Here is a 1,211-nt window from a genome sequence, read left to right as displayed (position 1 = left end):
AGGCTGCCCCAGAGGTGCAGGCTCCCTCTACGAGCGAAAAATTGAGCTTCTGTTCTAGCAAACACACCAAGAATTTGGGGCCTGTGTTGCCTCAGTCCCTCCCCAGCTGGTGGCAAGGGGGGGGATCCACACTGAGCTTGCCAAGGGCCTGCGTTTGCCACAGTCTCTGTAACCAGCATCAGCCTCACCAGAGATTTATTAGTAGTCCACAGCAAGAAGAGATCGAAAGCAGGAGCTGGCCACAATGCCACCTGTGTGGGCACTCAGGATGGCCCCTGCATCCCCAGCTCTTCAACGCCTACAGCTTCTTGCCCTTCTTCAGCCTGTTGCGCTGCCAAGTGTTGTACTTCCGCAGGCGCCTCCAATACTCGATCGAGTCAGGGTCCAGCTCCTCCAGCTTCTTGGGAGGCCCGAGGTGGATCTTAAAGAGCCTAGGAGCAAATGCAAAGCATGTGAAGCTGTGGCAGGGAGGGCAAAGGGACAAGCACAGGTCAAAGCGATGGAAGCGCGTGACCAGGACATGCAGACCTCTCATCCACCACATGCACAGTGCATCCTGTTCTCCTCCCCTGGCCCTCAGGGAAGGTCTCTAGGCTGCAGAGCAAGTTTTCCTCCTCCCAGAACAATTCCCTGTCTCTCCTGCACTTGTCTGCACCTCTGGGATAGCACCTCTGCAGGGACAGGCACCCCAGGAGGGACATCCCTTCTGCACTCAGCAAGGGGAGCTGGGCACCACCTACCAGTCAGGGTACTCGGAGTCGGGCTTCAGGGCCACCTCCGGGCCTTCCTTGAAGTAATTGACCCCCATGGCATAGGTGGTGAGCATGGTGGGGTCCGTGCACACCTCCGGCCCCTTCAGCCCCTCCTTCGGCACGTTCTTGCCCTTGGACTTCACGGCTGCAGGGACACGGGCACGATCAAGACAGGAGATGTGACCGGGGGATGCAGAGATACAGGCAAGGGAGAGGACGGGGCCCAGTCAGAGCAGGGGACACGGCAGGGAAGGGGAACACGGTCACCGTGGGGTGCAACAGCGCCGGGCACAGGGTGTGACGGAGCCAGCTGGAAAGGGGACGCACGGCTGGAGGCGAGGGACACGGGGCGAGGTCCCGGGAGGATGGGACAAGGCTGCCACCGGGGAGGGCACGGGGACAAGGCCGGGATCAGGACACGGGGGAGAAACAGGGTGAGGGCGATGCGTCAGGGCCTCA

The 1,211-nt window shown here is 60.9% G+C and overlaps 1 protein-coding gene across 1 annotated transcript; it reads right to left on the bottom strand.

Moving 5' to 3' along the window:
• Window positions 1–298: 298 nt before the first annotated feature.
• Window positions 299–897, bottom strand: MRPL54 (mitochondrial ribosomal protein L54; the record flags this gene model as incomplete). The annotated part of the gene is made up of 2 exons (XM_010158117.1): window positions 299–431; window positions 741–897. Coding segments are annotated over 2 exons (290 nt in total), but the record flags the coding sequence as incomplete, so codon positions are not given.
• Between the last annotated feature and the right edge of the window lie 314 nt (window positions 898–1,211).

The sequence above is a fragment of the Eurypyga helias genome, unplaced genomic scaffold (genome assembly GCF_000690775.1).
Source record: "Eurypyga helias isolate BGI_N326 unplaced genomic scaffold, ASM69077v1 scaffold36378, whole genome shotgun sequence".
In the NCBI taxonomy this organism is placed as follows: domain Eukaryota; kingdom Metazoa; phylum Chordata; class Aves; order Eurypygiformes; family Eurypygidae; genus Eurypyga; species Eurypyga helias.
This window is presented reverse-complemented; position numbering and strand designations above follow the sequence as displayed.